Here is a 24,540-nt window from a genome sequence, read left to right on the forward strand (position 1 = left end):
GTAATAAAGAAGTCTCTCCCAGTCTGCATAGAAGTTGTTTTTATCCTAGCATCATTATATATTATTGGATTGGTCCATTATAGGAAATAGACCCCCTGTTCTTTCATCTATTTCCTGTGTGTATTATACTTGCCTATTTGTTCATAGGTTCAACAAGATCTATGTAGTTAATCATTTTATTTCTTCCCTATATTCATATGAACTGAATCATTTGAGTAATGCTCATTACTCTGTGTGTGTGTGTGTGTGTGTGTGTGTGTGTGTGTGTGTGTGATTTGCTTATCACTGTTGTAATTAGATACTGAGCCCTCAAAGGGCAAAAGGAGGAACAACTTCACCTTGGTCAAGGCAAAATCAAAAGAATTTCAACTAATGGAAAGGCACTCCTTTTCTTTGTGCCTTTATTCTTGTTCCCTGCTCAATAAACTAAAGCAAAGATGATATGTATAACTACATTGAAAACCAATAATCATAATTCTACTATGCACTATGTATACAGCAAAAAGAACAACACATTTGATGCCAGGAGATCTGGATTCAAATCCTGGCTTCATCTTTGTAGCTGTGTAATTATGAACTTAACACTTAACTTCTCTCTATGATTGTTTCCTCATTCATAAAATAGCTAAATTTTACTTAAAGTACACACCTCAGAGGAATGCTGTGAGGAAGGCAATTGAAGAACAATATAAGTGCACCTTAAAGTATCATTAAACCGTATTATTGTTATTTCATGCTACCTGCATAAAATTTATATATATATATATGTGTGTGTGTGTGTGTGTGTGTGTGTGTGTATGTGTGTATACATATATATATATATATATATTTATGTTTGTGTGTTTTCAATATGTTGATTTCTAGTTTATTTCTATCAAAACACTTTGAGAGATAACAAGCCACAGTAGAAAGAACTCTGGCTTGGAAATCAGAAGACCAGGATTCAAATCTTGCCTTTGACAGAGTACCAAGGTGATCTTGGACAAGTCACTTAATTTCAATACCTCCTCTTACCTTGATTACATAGCCTATGAGGCCTCTTTCACCTATAGAGCTATGATCCTATAACCTACATTTCCCCCATTGTTATTAGTGAAAAATAGCAAAAAGAAAAAAAAATCATCTGTGAGACTTATTAGATGTTAAACAAACTTCTGCCTTGACTTAGTTGGATAAGTTAATTCCATTAATATTGCACTACTTTGCATCCATTAACAAATGCAAGTAGCCTATCAACTTGCCTCATTTCTTTACAATTCCTAAGGTAATTCAGGTCACTGAATAAAAATATAAAAATCTTTTCCATTGAGTGGATAAATTCTAGGGGCACATTGAAATTAATTAGACTATCGCTAGATTTCAAGTTTGCCTATTTTAATTCATTTATGTAGGATTGACAATAACTAGAAGGAATCTAAGCAGATTTCCAAAAAGTATGTGGTCCTTAGCAAGAAATGATAGATTTTTGAGGTGGGATATTAATGGGATTTAACCTCTTCTTCCATTTGAAGGTTAGAACCTTCATTATAACAATAATGATAACAATGATGGTATTGTTTATTCGTTTTTTAATTATGTGACCCCATTTGGAGTTTTCTTGGCAAAGATATTGGAGTGGTTTGCCATTTCTTTTTTTAGCTCATTTTACAGATGTTTCCTGAGGCAAATAGAATTAAGTGACTTGCCCAAAATCGCACAACTAGTAAGTGTCTTGAGGCCAGATTTGAACCTAGAAAAAAAGAGTCTCTCAACTCCAGGCCCAGCACTCTACCCACTGTACCATGATAATAATACTAGCTATCATTCACATATTGCCTAAAGTTTGCAAAATGCTTTACAAATGTTATCTCAACTTATCCTCACAAATAGGAATTATTATAATCCCCATTTTATAGAGTGAGGTGAAACATCCCCTAGAATCACAAAGCTGGATTTGAACTTTTTCTTTCTTTCCTAATTCAGGTCTAGTACTCTAACTGTGCTACCTAGCGATCTCCAAAATATGGAAAGTGAATGGCTAGCTAATTATAGCTCCACCCATCTGTTTTATTCTTGATTAATGCATGAAACCATAGGAAATAGAAAATAAGTGGGGGGAGGGGGGGATTCTTACCTTATATTTTTGCATAATTTCTCTTGTAAAGCCATACCTAAAAATAGCAATAGGAATATAAACAATTTGGCTGAGGGTTAATTAATTCAGAAGCTACTGAAAATTATATTCCAATAATAAGAAAAAATTTAAAAAATGAAGAATTTTGTTTAAAATTATTTTTCGGTAATTATTGAACTTTTAACATAAGTAGAAAACTTTCCTTTAAGTACTGTTTAAAGCAAAACTAGTCTAATATATAGCTCCCTCTCAAGGATTTCCAATTTTTTTGTATTTAAACAATTGGAAAATATTATGAATAGTATCTCTTTAAATAATGTATCATACAACTCAATTCATACAACTCAATAGAACTTCAGCAGGATTTGAGAGAAGGGAGCCAGAGTAGATGGGTCCATACAAGAAGATCTCCATTTTTTACTAAATGTTGTAATGAATGAATAATCCAAAAAAATTAATTGAAGCACAATAAAATAATAACATCTTGGAGTTGGAAGAGGCTTCATAGGCCATCTTGTCCAAATCCTAACTGAAGCATAATTTATCTCAATAGCAATGAATGGGAAGAAAAACCGTGGTTGTAGGAAGATGCCATATTACCACTAACCACTTGTATGAAGTGGCATAAAAGGCATGTCTAATAAAAACTGGAAATAAGTTAGTCATGTATTGAAAGTAAAACATAACAAATAGGGCAAGTATAGGGTGCCATATAACACCACTTAGAGAACACTGGCAACAAAAAAAGATGGGATTTTGCCTTAGAGAGTAAGGTAACTTTGGACTGTTGAAAATACTGCATCGTTTCTAAAATGTAATTCAGCCTACCATTTTCCTCCTATTCAATTCTACAAGCTTTTAATTCAATTCAATAAACTAACATTTATATATTGCTGAAAATTTGGGAAGTGCTTTACAAATGTTTTCTCAATTTGTCCTCACAAGTAGATGTTATTATTCTGAGAGATAGGTATTATTATTATCCTTATTTTTGACTGTAATGACTGTCCAAAATATCTGTTAATTATAGGTGACTAAAAATAATATCTAATATTTATAGCACTTGAAGGTTTACATAGGTTAAGTGAATTATCCATGGTCACACGACTTATTAAGTGACTAAGGCTAGATTAAATTTATGCCTTCCTGATTTTAAGTTCTACACTCTAATTTCTATAGGAAGTCCCCTGAAACACTGAGTGACCCCATTTCTCAAAAATTTACAAGATATATACAGGATATCACTTTTCTGGTCCTTTTCAATTTCTCTCAACTAATAGTATTAGTTTTCTTGATCAGTGATGCTTTGGGGTTTTCATCATTTTCAGTCTTTGAAAATCTTGAGTTTTTAATGCAGTCCATCGCCTCATCTAAATTATTTGCAAATGCATTATCATCATTCCTGACCATACCTTTTGGGTCAGCCACCTTTTCTTTTAGAAAATCAGGCTGTATTTTCTCTAAACATTAAATTTACTCTCCTAAAGTCTAGTTTATGTGTCAAACTAATTCTTTGTGGGTTTTTTCCATGCTCTCCCTCCATATGATGCTTCTATCCCTTCTATTATCCTATATCTTTTCTGCCTTTTATGGTCAACCTGCTTTAAAAGGTATTCTACAATATTCACTTTCTCTCCTCTCACTCATTTAACATCCTACAATATGGCTTCCAACAGCATCATGCAACATAGACAGTTGTCTTCCAAGTTATCAATGATGTTAGCAATGCCTTTTCTTAATCCTTATCCTTACTGACCTCTCTACAGCACTCTTGATCACCCTCTCCACCTGCATATTTTTTCTTCTCTAGATTCTCATGACACTGTTTTTTCCTGGTTCTCCTACTATCAGATCTCTACTTCTCAATCATCTTTGCTGGCTTTTCAATCATGTTAAACCCCACTGTTGTTGTTCCTGAGAACTCTGTCCTTGAGCCTTCTTTCTCTTTTTTGCTCTGTACTCTTTCATATGGCAATTTTATTAGTTCCCATGGGATTCATTATCATTTCTATGTTTATTCCCAGATCTATACATCCAACTCTAGTCTCTCTCCATAGTGTAGGCACCTCAAACTCAACATGTCCAAAAAATGAACTTAAGTTTCCTTCGTAACCCAGCCCTCTTCCAAAGTCAGGCTCATGGGCTTACTCATCTCTTCACTATCATTCACTCATATGTTCAATCTGTTGCCAAATGTTGTCATTTCTATGTTTACAATATCTCTTATATATATACCCATCTCTCTAGTCACATAGTACCTTTAGGTTTTCATCACCTCTTGCAGAGACTTGTGGGAGCCTTCTATTTGGTCTATTTAGCTTAAATTTCTTCTTATAGGAATCCAGACTCTACTTAATTTGCTAAAAATGATTTTTCTAATGTATAAGGATGTCCATGTTACTTCCCCCAGACAATAAACTCCAGTGGCTTTGTAATCCCTCTAGATTCTTTTAAAAGGTGCTGTTTTTTTTTTTTTTTTTTTTTTTTTGGGCAGCATAATTTGTTCCTCTAGAATTTCTAAAAGTAGATAGCAATTTTTAGAGTTGAAAAGTCTCAGGAGTCTCAACATCTTTTATATATATTTCAAGTCAATAGCAGAACTCAAAATTGGTCCTGTGAGGCTCTGTATCTTTAAACACCACAATTAAGCTTCCCTCTCCACTCCAGTAACTAGCAATGGATGTCCCCTTATTGTTGCCTGCAATTCCTCTTTATAGTTCCATGAGCCAAAGAAAAGGACTTCTTCCTCAGAAGGGTCATTTCTGCTCTCCTTGGGAAGATTCTAATATTTATTATATAATTCTGAGATTCAGAAGAAAACTTGGTCAATTCTCTCATTTAATAAATGAGGAAATTGAAACTCTGAAAAATTCAGTGACTTGCCCAATGTCAACAAGCCCAGAATTCTTTCCACAGTACTAAACTGCTTCTTCAATCTCCCTTTTGTTTTGCTTTCTCCTACACTGTAACTACTTAGATATATTTGGTTTTCCTTCTACTTATTTCTTTTCTTGGATTTTTTTCTTTGGACCAATTTTTTCTGTCCATTAGGATTTTATCCTCTGTGATAAGACAAAGGTAGCTTCTGGATATAATTTTAAAGAAAAATGCCCCACTTAATCTTTACAGCTCTACCAGGAAAAAAAATGGCTCTTCCTTTCCCCTGTAATAGCATAAATGTCTCAGGTGAAAGTCCCCAAAACATTAATACTGGAATGGAATTGGCCAGAAGAGGTAAAATGATGAAAAATTATTTCACCATTAATTACCCCCAGTTTTGTACAACTCATTTAACATACTATTGTAATACAGAGTTCTCATAGTGTGGTCCAGAGATCCTTGTTGTCTTCCTGATACTTTCATGAGACCCACAAGGTCAAAATTATTTTCATCATAATTTTAACATTGTAATTTCTAACATGGTAAATATCAATAGATATAACCAGATATATACTTGGAATCAATTTGAATTGGCTTGCAGGAGGCAATTATTAAATATTCAGTATGAGCGTTTATGCCTCAGAAGTCAAATACTACAAAGCAGAACTTAATTTATTGTTTTATTGATTTTGCAGACTTTAAAAAGGGACAAAGAAATTCTCTTTAGGGACAGGATAGAAGAGAAGTTAAACATAGAGATGGTTAAAACTTAAATAAAAGTTCTTTGGGGTCTTTAATAATTTTTGAGAGTGTAAAGGGATTCTGAAAGCAAACAGTTTGAGAACTGCTAGTAGAGGAGTAGCACGAATCCTATAAATGCACCATGTAACAAATTCATGTTATATGGTATTTTTTAAATTCAATATTTGACCTATGACAAGGCCACTAAAATCTAATAAAATAGATTCTTAAAGGTTATTCAAGTATAACTGAGATACTTTGAGTATCAGCAAATGAAAGTCATCTAAGGATCAGCCTAATTAAGCAGAGAACTGTGGCTCAATCCTTAAAGCTGACTGCAAATTGGTGAATTATATGGCTAAAACAAGTCCTGAAATCCCCAGCTAAGGTAATAAGGGGCTAATGATCTTCAATCTATGATTGAAAGTTGATGCTATAATACATCCAAATATGTGTAAGGAACAATGCTTTAAGAAGGCATCCTGGAGTGCCCATTTTGTTACTATGATATTCTTTGATTTTGTTTTTATTTGTGGCATTGATTTCCACATTATAATCTTAGAGTATAAACATAATATAAAGGAATGATATCATGAAAATTTTATTTTCCTTTATAAGTATTCAGGCCTGAGGGCCTATTTACCTTTTCTCTAGAGACCAAGACATGAGTGATATATTCTAATGTTACTAGGAGAGACTATGGGTGGGGTCAAAAGACATATAATCCTAAAATATCAAGGGAAAATCCTGTATTAGATCCATCCAGCCAAAAATGCAAAGTTCATTTGAGAAATCTCCCAAATTTTAATCCAATTTGTTTAAACTGGACTATGGGTTACATATGCAAATTGAGTTTAAAGTGAGTCTCAAATATTTCAAAAAACTAACTAAGCCAAAGATTATTATCACATTATAATTTTTCTTAAGTTTATAATAAGACACTGGTAACTAAGTAAATGTTTGAGATACAAAAATCAGGAGGTAAAATGCTTCTGCTCCAATTTTATTCCACCCCTCAATCTGGACCACAGCATGATTCATACAAGATACCTATTTCTTGTGTGACCTTTGGCAAAGCACTGATGTTCTCTTAATGTTCTCATCTGGAAAATGAAGAGGCAGGACAAGGTCATCTCTGAGGTTCCTCCTATTTCTCAGGCATGTTTTAGAATGTCTAAATTTAAAGACCTTTCACAATGTGAAGTATATGCATGAAAAAAAATTTTATGATGTACAAAATAAAGCAGAGAAAAACCTAAAAGCAGCCATCATTACCTCATGTTCATTAGATAATCCTCATGATTCCCTCTGTTCAAGTATATATCATTGGGATATACAAGGAGAAATGAAAACAGGACCATTAATACCTCCATGGAATTTTGTCCTCTATCTACAAAATCGCCATTGAAAACATATCTGTTATTCCCCGAGGGAAGACCATTCTGTAGAAGGAGGAAGAAAAAAATAATTTACCAATGAAATAAATTACATGAATCATATAGTATAATATATCTTTAAGCAGAATAGATCATTAAGATAAAATAGGTCATTTTGACTACATACAATTAAAAGGCAATTGCAGTAGTTAAATCAGTGAAAACAAAATTAGAAGATAAACAATAGTAGGGTAAGTGTTTGTATCACATATATCACCAAAAAACTCTGATATTCAAAATCAATGATTTTATTAAAGCTGTTTCATTGTTTGGGGTTTTTTTTTATAAAGTACATTATTAATGGGTTTGATCAGATATTTTATTTACCAGATTTGGTTATAAGTGAATTTCAAGAAATCAAATCTGTCCTCAAAGGAAAAAAATTTCCAGTAAGGAAATTATGCAATCAAATTAAAGAACCATCTTCTCTTTCAATGATGTCATTAGATCTTATAGGTTCAAATACTATTTCTATACTGTTCACTCTGAAATCTATATATCCAGCCCTAGTTCTTCTCCTGAACTCTAATCTCACATTACTCAGTTACCTTGCTGGATCTTTTGAACTGGATGTTCCCTAGGCATCCCAAACTCAACATGTCTTTTTTCTCCCAAGTCACAATTTTCCAAACTTTACTGATATCTTTTGGTTTTTATATAGTTGAAGATAACCTTACATTCTTCTCCTTTTCCCCTCTCAGAGAAACATCCCTTATGACAAAGAATTTTTAAAAAACAAAGAAAGAAAAAGAGGAGGAAAAAAAACAATCAAAATCAGTCAATATAAAAGAAAAAAATCTGACAATCTTCCATATTCATGAACCTATCTTTCTGCAGCAAAGTAGTAAGGGAAGTGTCTTCTTACTTCTCTCCCGCAAAGAGCTTTTTTTCTGTCAATGATACTATCATCCCTCTAATGACCTATGTTAACAAACTTGGAGTAACTTTCAATTCTTTACCATTTTACCTCCACAATATCTCTCTTCTTTGTCCCTTTTTTTCTGGTGCCATCACTGTCCCCACATCCAACCTGAATAATGCCAGTAGCCTAAATGGTCTCCCTACTTTAAAGTCCTTCCCTCTTCAATCAAAGTTCCACATAGCTATGAAAACATTTTTTCTAAAACATTTGTTTTACCATTATTCTGCCCTGTAATATCCTGGAGAGTTGGCTTAAAGGGTGAACCTGAGCTATGTTGCTATGAATTCCATTCCAATTTCATAGTATGTCATACAATTGAATCTGGTCTACATAACCTAAAGATATCAAGTTTGATGAGCTTGGCAGTTCTTCAACTTGAAGAAAATTGCTATTTCATATTAATAACTAAACTTTCTAAATGTCCTTTTGAGCGTTATAGATAATTGAAAAAATAACTTAAACCTGGCATAGAGAAAAGATAGTTTTCCAGTTGAAAAATATTGAAGATCAACAGTGAAGCAGTGAGTAGAGAAGAAGCTTCCTGTGGGGCAGATGTTCTGAATGAATCAATAACATTACATTTGCAGTATGTGCTCCTAAATTTTCCTCCCTCATGTCTTTTTATGCCAGGTTCCTACAAGTGTTTGCCAACTTTCCACAGTTTTATATGTGTGTTGTGATGTATAAATACAATAATATTTCTGTATTTGGTTGTACATTGATACCTATAATATTGTTAGTTCTTTAGCCTTATTAAGAAGTAAATGATTATGTTTCAGATTTTAAAAGATCATTACTGAAAATAACAGGTTGTCTAAATATATACTATGTGAATAAATTGTTTTGTAAAGATAGAAAACATACTAGATGGGGGCTCAAGAGCTATAGTAGCAAGTAGGGAAAATATATGTTCCTGTGACAAGTTTATTCTCAGACTCTGAGAGAGTTTGAATGTAACCATGTGGTGGTTAGAAGTTCCTAAAAATTCTACCTATGCATTTGGGAACAGGTTGTAGGAATGAAGCAAGTCCTCAGAAAGAGTCAGATGTGTAGGATATAAAATAAATTCACGTAAATCACATAAATCATTGGTATTTTTATATGTTTCTAATGAAGTCCAGTAGCAAAAGATAGAAAGAGAAATTCCATTTAAAACAAATGTAGATAATATAAAATATTTGGGAGTCTATCTGCCAAAGCCAGGAACCATATGAACACAATTACAAAACACTTCTCACACAAATAAAGTTAAATAAACAATTGGAAGAACATCAAGTAGTCATGGGTAAGCTAAGCTAAAAGAATTAAAATGACAATTCTCCATAAATAAATTTACTTATTCAGTGCCATACTAACCAAACTGCCAAGAAATTACTTTAGAACTAAAAAACATTAATACCAAAGTTCATCTGGAAGAACAAAAGGGCAAGAATTTCAAGGGAATTAATGGAAAAAATGCAAAGGAAGATGGCGTAGGTGTGCCAGACCTAAAACTATATTATAAAGCAGCAATCATCAAAACCACTTGGTAATGGCTAAGAAATACAATAGTAGATCAGTGGAATAAGTTAGATTCACAAGCCACAATAGTCAATGACTATAGAAATCTAGTGTTTAATAAACCCAAGACTCCAACTTCTGGGATAAGAACTCACTATTTGACAAAAATTGCTGGAAAACTGTAAAATAATATGGCGAAAACTAGACTTTGATCAAGATCTAACACCCTATACTGAAATTAGGTCAAAATGAGTTCATAATTTAGACATAAAGGTTGATTCTATGAACAATTCAGAAGAATAAGGTATAGTCAGTTTCTCAGATTTATGGAGAAGGGAGGAATTTATGGCTAATGAACTAGAGAATATTATGAAATGCAAAATGGATAATTTTAGTTATATTAAATTTAAAAGTTTTTGCATGAATAAAACCAATGCAGCAAAGATTAGAAGGGAAACAGCTGGAGCGAACATTGTATAGTCAATGTTTCTGATAAAGGCCTCATTTCTAAAATATATATAAAATTGACTCAAATGTACAAGAATACAAGCCATTTCCCAGTTGATAAATTGTCAAAAGATATAAATAGAAAATTTTCAGATGAAGAAATTAAAGTCATTTCTAGTTATATGAAAAATGCTTCTAAATCATTATTGACCAGAGAAATGCAAATTAAGACAACTGAAATTCCTTCACAACTTTGAGGTATCACATTATACATCTCATATTGGCAAAGATGACAAGAAAAAATAATAATAAATGTTGAAAGGGATGTGGGAAAACTGGGACGTTAATGCATTGTTGGTGGAGTTTGTGAAATGATCCAACTATTCTGGAAAGCAATTTGGAAATATGTCTAAAGGGTTATAAAACTAGGCATACCCTTTGATCCAACAATCTCTCTCCTGGGTGTGTACCCCACAGAGATCATAAAAGAAGGAAAGAACCCAGATGTGCAAAAATGTTTGTAACATCTCTTTTTGTAGTGTCAAGAAACTAGAAATTGAGTGGATGCTCCTCAATTGGGCAATGGCTAAATAAGTTATGGTATGTGAATGTAATGAAATACTATTGTTTTATAAGAGATGATATAGAGGCTGATTTCAGAGAAGCCTAAAAAGACTTACATGAATTGATGCTAAGAGAAGTGAAAAACCAAGAGAACATTGTACACAGCAACAAGAAGATTATATGATGATCAACTGTGATGAACTTGGCTCTTTTTAATAATGAAGTGATTCCAATAGACTTGTGATAGAAGTGCCATCCACATCCAGAGAGAGAACTATGGAGACTGAATGTAGATCAAAGCATAGTATTTTCATCTTTTTTGTGCTGTTGTTGTTTGCTTGGTTTTTTTTTCCTTTCTCATTTTTTCCCCTTTTGATTTTTTTTTTTGCTCAGCATGGTAAATATGGAAATTTATTTAGAATAATTCTACATTTTTAAAAATTTTAACCTATATCAGCTTGCTTGCTGTCTTGGGAAGGGGGAAGAAGGGAGGAGAGGGATAAAAAATTTGGAATATAAAGTGAATGTTGAAAACTATCTTTGCATATATTTGGAAAAAAATAAAACATCATTAAGGGAGGAGGGGAAGACAAAGGCAGATGTTTCAAATTACTTCTCCATTGATATTTAGGTAATTCACAATTTCAATTCTTCACTGACAAGTGTTTCATGACTCAGAACCATATAAAAATATTGGAAGAATATAGTTTTAAATGAGCCTTTAATTAACAAAGAAGTTGAAGTTACTAAAGGAACTTTAAAATCTCCCAAAGATAATAAATCTACTCTTTTTTTAGTAAGTTCTAGAGTGTTCATTTCCAATGTCAGTGCAAGAAATATATACAATGGGCTCCATATGCTGTCCTTTCAACTGTATATAATACTATGGACAATAGATATTTTTCAGGCATTTGTTTTTTCCTGTGTGAATAGTAAGTTAAACTTTTTAGTGTGATTATGGGCTACAGGAAGCTTTGCAACTTTGCAGGGTTTAATGAAATCAACATTTTATAGTTCACAAATAGGAACATTTGGAAGACTTCACTATCTGTAATGAATTCTTTGAATTGACTCTGCACTGGATTTCCTCCTTGATATCAGCAAATGTCTTAAGCAAGCATATAACTGTTTTATTCTTCATTTGATATTATCAAAGAATTATTAAACAAGGTTATAACTATAGATATATTGCTAAGACTCTTATGGAGTCTTGACACATACATGGGAAACATCTTGTTGGAAAACAACCTTTAAGGTAAGTTATCTTGTTTTCCTGAATCAAATGTTTTTGATTCAATGAACAAAAAAAAAAAACAATTAATATAGTAGATTCTTTTATTTTTTATAGCTTTCAATCAATTGAGTGATGGTAAATATGTGATTTGCTGTAAAATATAGCTTGAAAAATCCTTCCTGTTCTCTTAAAATGCCATCATCAGAATGCCTATATTGCATACATATATTTTCATTAAAATGTATACAGATGGGAAACTAGGCATATAAGTCATTCATTAGTTATTAATACACTTTTAGTTACTTTCTTCAGGCAAAAATAAGCATCAGATTTTAACCCACATCTTTAGCATATTCCTTTCTTCCAGACATCCTGAAAATCAATTCCTTAATATCTTCAAAATTATGCTACTTCTCAAGGAACTAGAAACTGAGTAGATGCCCATCAGTTGGGGAATAGCTCAAGAAGTTATGGTATATGAATATTATGAAATATTATTGTTCTTAAGAAATGATCAGCAGGATGATTTCACAAAAGCCTGGAGAGACTTACATGAACTGTGCTAAGTATAGTGAATAGAACCAAGAGAATATTGTATATAGCCACAAGAAGATTATGTGCTGGTCAATTCTGATGGATGTGGCTCTTTTCAAGAATGAGATGACTCAGGGCAATTCCAATGATCTTGTGATGGAGAGAGTCATCTGCATCCAGAGAAAGGACTGTGGGGACTGATGTGGATCACGACATAGGTTTTTTTTTTTTTCACCTTTTTTGTTGTTGTTTACTTGCATTTTGTGGTTTTTCTCTTTTTTTCCTTTTTGATCTGCTTTTTTCTTGTATAGCATGATAAATGTAGAAATATATATAGAAGAATTATACAAGTTTAACATATATTGATTACTTGCTATCTAGGAGAGAAGGTGGGAGATAGGAGGGAGAAAAATCTGGAATACAAGGTTTTGCAAAGGTGAGTGTTGAAAACTATCTTTGCATGTATTTTAAAAATAAAAATACATTAATTTGTAAAATTTATTTTTAATTCACATTGCTTTATGAATGATGTTGGGAAAGAAAAATCAAAGCAAAAGGGAAAAAACATGGGAGAGGGGGAAAAAAACAGAAAAAAGAATTAAACATAGCATGTGTTGATTTACATTCAGTCTCCATGGATACATATGGAATTTTCTGTCCAAAGTCACAATAGTGTGATCACCTTGGATCATTGAGCCATTGAGAAAAACCACATTTTTCATAGTTGATCATCGCACATTCTTGCTGTTATTGTGTACAATGTATTTCTGGTTTTGCTTGTTTCTCTCAGCATCAGTTCATGTAAAATTTTCCAAGTCTTTCTAAAATCAACTTTTTTTATTTTTTTATAGAACAATAATATTCCATTACCTTCATATACCACAATTTATTCAGCCATTCCTTATTTGATGTGCATCTACTCATTTTCCAATTCTTTGTGATGACAAAAAGAACTGTTACATTTTTGCACATGTGGGGTCCTTTTCCCTTCTTTATGATTTCCTTGGGATAAAAAGCTATTATTTTAAATATATATGTATATATATATATATATACTACTTCTGTATGCACTAAAGCTATTCTAGTTGCTAGGCTTAACTTTGCTTTCTTCAGTGTTATTTCAACTTTCTCTATGTCCATAATTATAATATTAGAACACAGATCTAATGACTATAATTTTAAAAATCATTAAAAATTTTGCAAATCTTTTCCATCTTTTTTCTCTTTGTTGGTTTTATTTCATCCTTAAATGTTCCCGAAATAGTTTTCTTTAGATTGAGCTTTTTCCAAAGCTTTCTTATACATTTTTTAAAAATTTCTATCATTTATTTCTATTTAATGAGGTCGCACTGCTTAATAGTTTACTATGACTCTTCTCTGTAAGATTTCACAAATGAATTCATGTTTTAAGCCAATGTTGCCCTTGGCTTCATTTTCTCTGTTTGGCTAGTAAGTTGTTTGCTGACTACAAAAATTTCGAGGCACTTTGGGCTTCTTTATTTTAGAACTTTTTTTAAATAGCAATTAAACTGCTACATGAAATTGCTATAATCAGTTATCTACTCCTCCACTCATTTCCCACTTTTCAATGTCAGTAATTTTATTAAATAAGTTCGATGGGAGTTATTTTTAATTTCAGACCTTGTCTTACTCATTATCATTTTTATTCTTTCTTCTAACTTGATATTAATTTTTTTATCCTTACCAACAAACTTCCCTACTTGATAGCATAGTAGATAGAGCACTGAGACTGGAGTCAGGAAATGTAACCTCAGACATTTACTAGGTAACTCTGGGTATATCACCTAGCCTCTATTTACCTCAGTTTTCTCAACTGTAAAATAGGATTAATGGGATTGTCGTGAAGATTAAATAAGATAGTAATGCAAAAAACAATTTAGCTTAGCATCTTATCTAGGTGCCTGGCCAATAATAGATGCCACATAAATGCTTATTTCCTTCTTTTCCTTTTTTTTCCTAATAATAATCTGAAATCACTCTTGCTACCTAATCTATACTTTTTTTTCATTGTAGTCTGTTTGCAAATATTTATCATGAGCATCATAATATGGAATGACCAGATGTCCTGTGAAATTATGTTTCTTGTTATTTTTGGATAGTTTATTAAAAGCTAACTTTTTCAGTTCCTTTGCAGCTTCAAAAAGAACCTGTGAGTCATTGATCCATTCATTTAGATTTTCCTTTTGTCTCATGATTGCATTGAAAGCAAATTAAGTAAGAATCAAGTCCTTTGTAGTTCCATGCTTACCAGGTAGTGATTGTATGTCCTGCCACAAAGGGTATTGAGAGGTAAGCACCAAACTCTGTGGTTCTCAGAGAATTCTGTTTTTATGGATTGAATGATTATTTTGTTAATCTAGAGGAGTGGACAGTGTGGATTAATAAAATTAAACTCCTGACCCAGGTTTCTACCCATTGGAAAGCTGAATTCTGTTCCTTTCTCTTGTATTTCAATGTCAATTTAATTCAATTCAATTGTAATTTCAACCATCATGTGAACAATGTATAATGAAGTAGAGTCATCTAAGCACTGGCCAATATAGGATTTCTTTAGCAATGGATGGAAAAAGAAAAATGATAATAAATTGAATACATATTAGCAAAGTCATCATGTAGGTTACATGCTTATGGTTACTTCCAGTCCTAAATATTGTTGAACTATTCTATAGGTATATTCTATAGGATATTCTATAGGTATAACCTAAATTCAAGATTTCTTAGATGCAGTTCAAATGCACTGTTACTTTCACCTAATTAATAAATAACTCCAAATGTTTTAGTTTTTATATCACTGTCTTAAAAAATTTTTTGTATCTTCTATTCTTTCATATCACAATACTATCAATGTGCCTGTCTTTAGTAAGCTCCTATTTTTTTCTGTTCCCTAACTTTTAATCCAAGTCTCCAAAAGCAATAACTAAGTTATTTGTTTTTAATCATGTGGGAAATAATGCTACCAGTCTATTTACCTGGGTACTGTGAAATTATATCAAAGCATTTTCCTATGAGTAAAATGTATAAGCCCTCAGTATATGGATTTTGTGACAGCTATTTCAAATACTCAGTCACCCTCCTTGTTTGATTCTAGGTTCAAGAAAATGCTATGGATGGCTGTGTTTGTCAAAAGTTTAATTGCTAGCTAATTAGTTCATTGTTGCCATTAACATCTGTACCAAAAGATTAAGTTTACAAAACACTTTGTTCCTACTGACTTAACTCAAATGATACTTGTGTTATTGAGATGTACATTATTGTGCTATGATATAATCCTCTCCCTAGATAGCAACTAATTCAATATCTAGTAAACTTGTGTGATTCTTCTATACAAATTTCTGTAATTATCATGCTGCACAAGAAAAACCAGATCACAAAGGGAAAAAATGAGAAAGAAAATAAAAAGCAACTAAGTCCTGACAGTCCTCTCTCTAGATGCAGATAGCTCCCCATCACAAATCTATTAGAATTGGCCTGAATCACCTCATTGTTGAAAAGAGCCATGTCCATCAGAATTGATCATCACATAATCTTGTTGTTATTGTGTACAATGTTCTCTTAGAAAGAACTTACATTCTAATAAGAGAAGGGGGACTAGAAGAGGAACACTTCATCATTCCAATTTCCCTCAACTCTTTTCACAAAAACTATTTCAAATAAAAGTAATGTCCTCTTTTATTTTTGTGACTCCTCACTTCTTGAATCCCTTCCACTGGTTCACCATGTGTTATTAGGCATATCCTGTTTCACCCTCATTGGTAATATAATTTGACAATTAATAGCCTGATATAAAAGACAATTGATATTAATAAGGAAGTAGAGAGAAGAAATCACTCTTTCTGCAACTAGCTCCAGCTGGTATAAAAATGCCTTTCAGACTCCTGTGTTGAAAGGTAACTTTCTCTCATGGACAAAGTGAACCTCTCCTATCTCCTTACCATGAGTCATGTAGAGTAGAAGGAGGAGATTGTTCTCTGTTTTCTAAAGAAATCAGCCCTATCTGTTCAAAAAAGATTCCTGGATGAGAATGAAGCAAAAGGTTGAGTTTGATCAGAATTATTAGATATGCACCTAACAGGTCCTTTAGTGCCATCATTCTTTTTCTTCTTCTTTAGCTGTTATAGTTTTTGACTCTTAATAACTTGACTTCATGGCAGCAAGGTGGTGCAATGGATAGAGAACCAGCCCTGAAGTCAGGAGGATCTGAGTTCAAATCTGCTCTCAGACACTAAACACTTCCTAGCAGTGTGACCCTGGGCAAATCACTTAACCCCAATTGCCTCAGGGGAAGGAAGGAAGGAAAGAAGGAAGGAAGGAAGGAAAGAAGGAAGGAAGGAAGGAAGGAAGGAAGGAAGGAAGGAAGGAAGGAAGGAAGGAAGGAAGGAAGGAAGGAAGAAAAAAAAACTCAGGGTTTTCTTCAGAAAGATATTGGAGTGGTTTGCCATCCTTCTTCCATCTCATTTTATAGATGAGGGAAATGTAGCAAAGAGGGTCAAGTAACCTGCCCAGAATTATACAATTAGGAAATGACTGAGGGCACATTTGAACTCATGAAGATGAGTCTTCCTGACTCCAATTCTGTACTTCCTAACCTCACTTACACTTAGTTTTTCCTTCTCTGTTGACTCGAGTCAGGAACAGTTTTTTAAATAATCTGTCTCTGGTTTTCCCTCTCTGAACTGATCAATAGGGGAGCATAAGGCCTCAATCTCCCTGACAACAGAAAATAGAAAATTAATCTTCCTTTTTTCTCTCTTCTCTTAATCTTTCCTCTTTTTTCCTTTCTCTCCCTCTCTGTGTGTCTTTGTCTCTTTCTCTATCTCTGATTACCTATCTCTCTCTCTCTCTGTTTCTGTCTCTCTGTTTGTGTCTCTTTCCCTCTCCCTCTCTCTTTCTATTTCTTTCTGAATCTGTCTCTCCTAAGAATTTGGATTAAGTATAATTTATGATTATAATCCATTATAAATGTTTAGGAATAATGGTATACATTCTTATATTTAAGGTCTCGCTTAAGGATATATATTTCATTATATAGAAATCATTTTATTTGCAAATTCATTATTAAATTAATGCTTCACCTATCAGTCTATGTGCTTTATTACTGAGTTAAGAATCTCCCTAAAGCCTATAGGAGTTCAAATTCATAGACATGCTATGACCAAGATCTAAAAAGAGCTTCAACAGATTTGGAATGCAGCAGATTTAACAATAGTAAAAGTTGAAAGATTTCCCCTTCAGTATATAACATGATACAAAATTTAAAATGTGCAAGGGAAATGGTTACTTTTAAACATTATCATTTTACCTTTAAATGTATTAATATTATTTTTTGTCATCTACCTCTCCTCAGTTTAGTCTATAAAACAAGACCATCTGTTTTCTTGTAATTTTCATAGCTTTATAGAAAGAATATGATTCCTCCTCATTTTACTCATTGTCCTATATTATGGTATAATCTCTTATGGGCCTTTAGATTCTTAGATTCTATAAATTTCTTGCTGCTGTTGCTCTTCAATCATAGTCATGTCCTTCTCTTTGTGACCCATGAACCAAATCAGCCCTTATCTTTCAACTTGGACATTCATGTTTGTTATTTTCATGACACCATCTATCCCTTTCTTTTCAGCTTCAATATTTGGCCTTTCAGTGAATAATTTGAATTAATTTCTTGGAGTATTGACTGATTTGATCTCTCTGCTGTCCAAGGGACTCTCAAAAGTCTTCTCAAGTAATACAATTCAAAAACATCAATTCTGCAGTATTTAGCTTTTCCTCATGATCCAATTGTCACAGCTTTAAATTGCTACTGGAAAAAACCATAGCTTTGACTATGGACTTTTGTCAGCAAGATGATATCTTTGCTTTTTAGTATGCTATCCAGCATAGTTTTCCTTCCAAGAAGCAACATCTTTTAATGTGATGGATACTTGTCCACAGTGATCTTTCAGTCTAAGAATATAAAATCTGACACTGCTTCCACTTTTTCTTCTTCTGTTTGCCAAGAAGAGATAGGAGCAACTGCCAAGATTTCAATTTTGTTTTGTTTTGTTTCTATGTTAAGCTTCAAACCAGCTTCAACACTCTCCTCTTTTACCCTCTGTGAGGGTCTATTAGCGAGGACAGGCAAGTGCAGTTAGGATGTAACACAGGCCTACCACCTGGAGATCCCTGGGCGTGATTGGCTACAAATATATATGAGTATATAGGAACTACCTTTGTAGAGGATGACGGGGCAGGAAGGTCGAACACATGTTCTGATCCCATTTAAAATGTTAAAAGAGGTGAAACAAGCTTGTGAAAGCTATGGCCTTAACTTGCCCTATACTATACAAATTTTACAACTGATATCAAATAGATATGCCCTTACCCCGAATGACTGGAAACGTATGGCATCTGCTTGTTTTACTCCTGGTCAATCAGAATTTATGGCTATCAGAATTTACTAAATCAGCTCAGAAATATGCTGTGGCCAGTGACCATCAAGACCCAGAAGAGTCTGTGCTTATAATTACCGGCACAGGCCGTTCCACAACTCAGGCTCAGATTTTATATGATGTGAATGTGTTTGCACCTATTTCACAGTGCACTATACAGGCTTGAGAGAGAATAGAGAAGGAGGGGCTGGTACAGCAACATCTTACTTCAATAAAACAGGGCCCCCGAGAAGCTATTCAAGATTATGTGTCCCAATTAAAAACAGTAATTGACAAAGTCATGGGGAAAAGTGGTGCTTCTGATCTTCTTCTCAGACAACTGTTAAAAGAGGGAATGAATAAGGTGTGCAGGCGTATAGTGGCTGGACTTTCTATTGCTGAAATTACAGATAGATGTAATGAAGCAGATTATAAGACTGTTAATGCAGAGGCAATGGCCTCAGCTATAATTCAGGGAATCACAGAGGGAGGACAGGAAGATAGAAGGAAAGAAATGTTCTAACTGTGGCAGAAAAGGACATTTCCAAGCCCAATGCCATAAGCGGCCAATAGGGGGCACATGGCAAAATTTTGTAGATCTAAGAAGAAAAATCATACTACAATTCAGGGAAACTGGCGAAGGGGTCCCACGAGGACCCCAAACACATATTAGATAGATTGTGAACCTATCCAGAGAGGAGCTACAGGGTTCAAAGAGAATTATCAGGCCTTGAGGAATATGGACAGTACTCGGTGAATGCAGTTGAGGATTTTAACATCAACCCATGGACTACTACACATATTGAGGTACAATCCAAGGCTGGAGATAGATTAGTAATCGGACTCTCGGACTACCCACCTGTGATTGTACATACTATGATATTAAAACATATGAAACCATTTATCTTGGTTACCAATCCTCACCCACATCCTGTGAACTTAAAAGGGAAATCATCCAATTGCTAAAGCACTCCCATTACATTCTTTTGGTGAGGTGAATTTTACTCAAATGATTGGGCAAGAAAAACCCATGTGTACGATTTATGTAGAAAACAGGCCATTCCTAGGAATGATTGATACAGGGGCTGATATATCTGGTATAACAAAAATTGATTGGCCTCCTGAATGGCCGCTTCAAACTCAAACAGTAACAGTTAATGGAGTAGATAGAATGCAACATGCTTCCCAGTCTAGTAGAATACTTCATTGGGAATTTGAAAATTAGAAAGATGTTTTTAGGCCTCTTGTCATCACAGGGCTCAGAACCTCCTTGTGAGGAAGAGATTTATTGAAAGCCCTTCCGACAACATTACACATTGAGGAAAACTAATAGCGGCCACTGAGAAGATCCTGGCAATGCCACCCTTAAGATGGAAACATGACGATCCAATATGGGTGGATCAGTGGTCCCTCTCAAATGAAAAACTCACTGCCCTAAGATCCATCGTTCTGGAACAAGAGAAATTGGGTCATATTGAGCCTTCTTTTAGTGCTTATAACTCACCTGTTTTTTGGTAATTAGAAAAAAGAACAAAGCATGGCACATGTTAATTGATTTGAGTTGCCATGCAACCCATAGGAGCCTTACAATCAGATCTCCCATCTTCTAATATGGTTCCTAAAGAATATCATATGGTAGTTATTGATATAAAGGATTGTTTTTATTCTATTCCTTTGCATCCTACAAACAGGGAGAAGTTTGCCTTTTCTGTTCCAACTATTAATTTACAAGCTCCTGCCACTAGATGGCAATGGAAAGTATTACCACAAGGGATGACTAACAGTCCCACCCTTTGCCAATGGTATGTAGACAAGGTTCTTGCTCTAGTTAGAAATTTATAGCCAAATGTATAATTATATACTCCATTATAGTACATCCATTATATGGATGATATACTAGTGACCACTAAGGAAGAGTCACAGTTACAAACTATTGTGTAACACATTATTCGAATATTGGCTCAGCAGAACCTTGTAGTGGCACCATATAAAATACAGATTAAGCCTCCATTTCTCTATCTTGGGCACATTCTTTAAGTTCTTACTGTTTCTAAAGTGCCTCCTAAGGTGGATGAGAGTAAATATAAAACTCTTCATGACTTTCAACAGTTGGTGGGAATTTTACAATGGCTGAGGTTCACTTATCCGATTCTCCCTTCTGTTATGCACCCCTTTTATGATATTTAAAAAGGCCCTTCTGCCCTGACATCACAATGATCATGGTCTGCAGAGGCTCATGCAGCATTGCAATCAATTCCCTTGCTGTGAATTTGTCCTACCTCTAGAATTGATCCTTCATAGCCCTTGATGCTATCAGCATTTGTTAATAAGCTCTTTTTTGCTGTACAACACCAAGGTGAACACCCCATAGAATGGCTGTACCCTACAAGACCTTCACGTACCAATAGGATTGAAGGACTTGGTTCCTTCTTATGGCAAGCCATACTTACCTCAGGAAGACCAATTCAATTGGCTCTTGGTATACCAGAATAGCAAGTACTTGCTATTGCCCAGAATAACTTAATGTGGGCAGTTCTGTTACAAATTTGTCCCTTAGCAACTTTGTATACTTCTCAGCCACTTAGGCAATTGTACAAAAGATTAAGTATTGTCAATCGATCACTTTCCTCAGAGCCAGTGCAAGGCCCTAATGTTTTTACTGATGCTACCAAAGATCTCAGGGCTGCAATATATAGGGAGGACACTCAAGAGACATATATTCTTGACACCCCCTATGATTCTACACAGAAAAATTAGTTATATGCCATCATACATGCCATACAATGGTATAAAGAGGCTATTAATATCATCACAAACAGTCTTTATGCCTGTCAAACCATCCAACAGCTACCACATGCATATATAGATGACAGGCATCTGATCTTCATCAGGCTCAAGAAGCTTTAAACAGCAGAGCTGTACCTCTTTTTATAATGCATGTTAGGTTTCATACTGATGGCACTGGTCCCATATTTGAGGGCACTAAGGTAGCTGATGCCCTCCTTTATCCTTTGTGTGGCCTGTAGTATGATTCCCCTGCCCATAAGGCACATGCTTCATTTCATTTACCTGCCTACTCATTGAGGAGGCTGTAAAGCATTTCTAAAGCAGATGCTACAGCTATTGCTCGTTGTCGTACTACTTGTGCTCCTTTTCGTCCTGCTCTTCTAAATATTGCAACAAATCCTCGTGGTGATTTTCCCAATGCCCTATGGCCAATGGATGTGACACATGTTAAAAGGCAGTACATCCATGTAACTGTGGATACACACTCTCAATTTCTTTATGACTTCATTCCAATCTGGAGAAGCAGTCAGGTATATGATCAACTGTTGGAATCTTTACAAATTGTTAAGTCATTAGAATTGATAGAGACAATAATTATCTAATTTAGCATGGTTCAGCATGATTGATCTGATCTTACAAGTAGATGTTATGGGCCAGAAGAAACAAGATACTAAGTATAACTGATAGAAACAATGCTAGAGAGCTCATATAAGCAAGAAGTATTTAAGTACTCACTGGAATTCACAAGTATGGGAGATTCACAAAGTTAACTGTGTAACTTTGTGAATTCACACCTCCCTTGAAGCTCTTAGGGCCAGAGAGCACTCTGGGAGAAAACCCATAATCCCACTCTCTCATATCCCACAATCCCACTCTTGGAGAAGAAGCATAAATAAAGCTTCAAGGAGCCAGTCAAATGAGTTACTTCAGAACATTCCCAGGGGTCGAAGAGGAGCACTCTGGGAGAAGCCCACAACCCCTCTCTTGGAGGCAGGAGAGATTCATTCCATTTTTCACCTGGCTGGCTAGAGGCTGAAGGACAAATCTTTGGATTTGGAGACATTTGGAGGAAGCTCTTGGAACCAAGTAGAAAGATAGGCTACTAAGAAAAAGTAACCAGGCTATTTTGGAAGGAGAAAATAAACACTTGCATTTTATCATCTGGCTGCGTTTTGAGGTGATTATTACTTTCAACTGCAACTAAGGCTGCCTCCAGAAAACCTCCCTGAGAAACCTGTTCTCCCCCAGAGAACCATTATATTTTAAAGAAGAAAAACACCACATTCTGGCACCCTGAACATGGGACTGACAGGCCCCTCAGTGGATTTCAATGAAAAAGCCTCAGATCCTGATTTCAGTGGAAAAGCCTCTGACCCTGAATCCAGTGGAAAAGTCTTCTCAACCCAGAAATTAGGCTGAGTACAACAAAGAAATTTTGTTAAAAGAGTTAAAGTAGAATTTCAGCTAAGATGGGGCAGATGTTTAGAAAACAGCCTTCTGTTTCTGTTCAAGAAAAATGTTTAGAGAGCATTGCCAAAGTTATGGAAAGCCAAGGTTTGATTACAATTTTGGAGCAGATCACTAACTTTTAGAAATTGTAAAGAACATATGTCTTTGTTTCTCTCTGGAAAAAGAATTGGATCTAGACGAATGGAAATTAATAGGAGAGGATATTTGTCAATTCTATAATAAAAATGGACCTAACTCAATTTCCAAAGACATACTTAATACATATAATTTAAAACAACTGGCTTTAGGAAATCTTATAAGTATTAAAATAAGGAAAAAGAAGAAACAGCAGCAGGAAGAGGTGCCAACTAAACTAGGTGAAAAGCAAGAAGAATCAGATAACAATAGAGTTAAGTACAATTCTGAGTGTGATACTTCACAGCAGGAGGAATTAGATCATTCCACATCTCATGACCCTCCCCCCTCAATTAACCCTTCATGGATGGAGGAAAAAGGGGGAGGGAGAGAGGCAGAAACACAATCAGCTTCTGTAAAGCAGAATATGACAAGATTAGAAAAAGCATTAATTAATGCAAAAAATGAAGAAGAACATATCTGAATTTATAAATGTGTATCCTGTGTTCGAAAAGCTTGACTCTTCAGGTCAAAAAGAGAGAAAATACACTCTTTTTAAATTGGAAAAAATTAAAGATTTGAAAAAGGGTTACACTCTTTATGGGGCTACATCCTCTTATGTTAAAAGGTTACTAGATAATTTGTCTTATGAAATCTTAACCCCAAATGATTGGAAATCCATAGCAAAGATATGTTTAGAACCTGGACAAAATTTGTTGTGGCTTTCAGAGTTTCATGAATTATGTAGGATTCAAGCCCAACAGGCAAACAGGAGCTATTGTACAAATAGCTTTTGACCAACTAGCTGGTGAAGGTCAGTATGCAGAGAATTCAGAACAGATTTATCATCCCATACCAGTGTATGAGCAAATTTCTAAGGCAATAAAAGCTTGGAGTTCTCTCCCTGGACAGAAAGATGGAAGTAAAGCTTTTACAAAAATAAAGCAAGGTCCCAATGAACCTTTTGCAGATTTTGTGGGACGTTTGCAAACAGCTGTAATAAGAACCACTGGAGATAATACTGCCACAGAAATAATGATCAGACATCTGACTAAGGAAAATGCCAATGAGGCTTGCAAAAGAATTATATGGGGACTAGACAAAGATGCTCCTTTAGAGGAGATCATAAGATGCTGTGCCACAGTGGGCACAAATGCTTATTATACCCAGACTGTGATGAACATGGAAAGACAGGGTCCCTCCTTGGCAAGGGGCTTCTAGAGAAACTCGTTGATGCTTTCAGTGTGGACAAGTTGGATGTCTTAGAGATCAATGTAGATATGGAGATAGAGTGAGAGGACAGGGTGAGAGAATAAAACCCAAAACCCCATGTCCAAAATGCAACCAAAGCTTTCCCTGGGCTTCTGAAT

The 24,540-nt window shown here is 34.5% G+C and overlaps 1 protein-coding gene across 4 annotated transcripts in view; it reads right to left on the bottom strand.

Moving 5' to 3' along the window:
* The window catches only part of PPEF1 (protein phosphatase with EF-hand domain 1), a 169,751-nt gene that overhangs the window by 49,857 nt on the left and 95,354 nt on the right, over window positions 1–24,540 (bottom strand). For all 4 annotated transcript variants that reach the window (XM_051984413.1, XM_051984410.1, XM_051984412.1 and 1 more), the window contains 2 exons: window positions 7,010–7,176; window positions 2,114–2,150 (listed from right to left, as the gene is read on the bottom strand). In XM_051984413.1, the coding sequence (XP_051840373.1) occupies window positions 2,114–2,150; window positions 7,010–7,176 (204 nt within the window). The remainder of the gene's footprint in view (window positions 1–2,113; window positions 2,151–7,009; window positions 7,177–24,540) is intronic.

This window comes from Antechinus flavipes, chromosome 3 (assembly GCF_016432865.1).
Source record: "Antechinus flavipes isolate AdamAnt ecotype Samford, QLD, Australia chromosome 3, AdamAnt_v2, whole genome shotgun sequence".
Lineage (NCBI taxonomy): Eukaryota > Metazoa > Chordata > Mammalia > Dasyuromorphia > Dasyuridae > Antechinus > Antechinus flavipes.